This window comes from Myotis davidii, unplaced genomic scaffold (assembly GCF_000327345.1).
Source record: "Myotis davidii unplaced genomic scaffold, ASM32734v1 scaffold732, whole genome shotgun sequence".
In the NCBI taxonomy this organism is placed as follows: domain Eukaryota; kingdom Metazoa; phylum Chordata; class Mammalia; order Chiroptera; family Vespertilionidae; genus Myotis; species Myotis davidii.
This window is the reverse complement of record NW_006284349.1, coordinates 537,477-538,754: the sequence shown is the minus strand read 5'-3', so window position 1 is coordinate 538,754 and position 1,278 is coordinate 537,477. Positions and strand designations below refer to the sequence as shown.

General features: G+C 61.4%; 1 protein-coding gene across 1 annotated transcript in view; it reads right to left on the bottom strand.

Annotated features, from left to right (window-relative positions):
- The window catches only part of CCDC88C (coiled-coil domain containing 88C), a gene marked incomplete at its 5' end in the record, with an annotated part of 133,104 nt that overhangs the window by 65,872 nt on the left and 65,954 nt on the right, over positions 1 to 1,278 (bottom strand). Inside the window, 1 exon segment of the mRNA XM_015571294.1 lies at positions 704 to 888. Coding sequence (XP_015426780.1) covers positions 704 to 888 — 185 coding nt within the window.

Sequence of the window (1,278 nt, the reverse complement as noted above, 5' to 3'; positions counted from 1 at the left end):
CCCACCCACCACTGCTACCCACCCCCATCTTTCTTCGCCTGGTTCTTTCTGCCATGGAACTGGGGCCCTTAGTCCTGTCCATCCCTAAAGGACCTCCATTCCCGCAGGGAGAGCTCGCTGGGCTGGGATGGGAGCTGGCCCCAAGGGGTTTCCCATCCTCCCGGGTGGGCACCAGCCTTGGGCCGAGGACTCCTGTGGTGAGGCTCTCGGGCCCCAGAGCATGCAGGGGCCAGGGACCTGCTCAGCAGCCCCCATGCCGGGCTTGTGTCCCCCCGATAGGCCTCCGACTGCCCCTCCTCCTCTCAAAATCAGGGTTCCTGGCTGAAGGAATGGACTTAGGATATCAATACACGAGGCAGGGAAGGCGCCTTCTCTGAGGCCCACAGAAGGGTGGTGAGTCTCAGGGAAGGACGTGGACTTCGGGAACTATGGTCTGGAGAGGAAGCAGGGGTGGGGCCCGAGAGGCCAGGGGCTAAGGAGTCATGCCCATTGCACAGGCGAAGGCAATGAGACACACAGATGTCCGGTCGCACTGCTGCAGGGACAGGTCATGCTGCCTCGGGACTCTGCTGCGTGAGGACTCGTGTCCCGCTACCATAACTGTGGCTGCCCTGCACCCCGCATTTCTCCCAGGTGTGCATCCTCACCGACACCTGGGCGTTCCGCCTGGCCACCTGCTTGCCCGAATGTTCCGCACAGTTACCTTCGTGCTGAGCTGCTGGTTCTCCTTCTCCAGCTCCCCGCACTTGAGGCTGCTCTCCTCCAGGGCCAGGGAGGCGTCCCGCAGCCCCTGGATGGTGCTCTGAAGGCTCTGGTTCTCCTTCTCCAGCTTCAGGATGCGGCTGGAGGCGCATTCGTTCAGCTCAAACACGAACGACTTCCTGGAGGCTGAAGAGCAAAGTCGGGTCAGGGCCACCACCCTGAGCCCTAGGTCTGAGGGGCCTGGGGTGGTCGGCTGGGTGCCCTCCGTTGTTCACAGGGTGCTGTTGCTGTCGGCACCTGAGGGCTCTCAGGGGGTTCCGGCCCCTCTGCTGCCTCAGCTAGAGCCTGGTAGGGAAGCAACCCAGAGCTCAGAAGAAAGAAGGTGACGGTGGAGAGGCCAATGGAAAACCTCAAGATAGAACTGCTGGAACCACTTTTTACCAAGTTCTAACCTGGCCATCAAGTCAGGGATTTCAGAGACGAACAGAGATGGCAAAGACATGGCGTTTGCTGTGCCAGCCCTCAGAGTGGTGGGGGTCAGGGTGGCTCAGCTGAGGGTGTGTGTGGGGGGCAAAA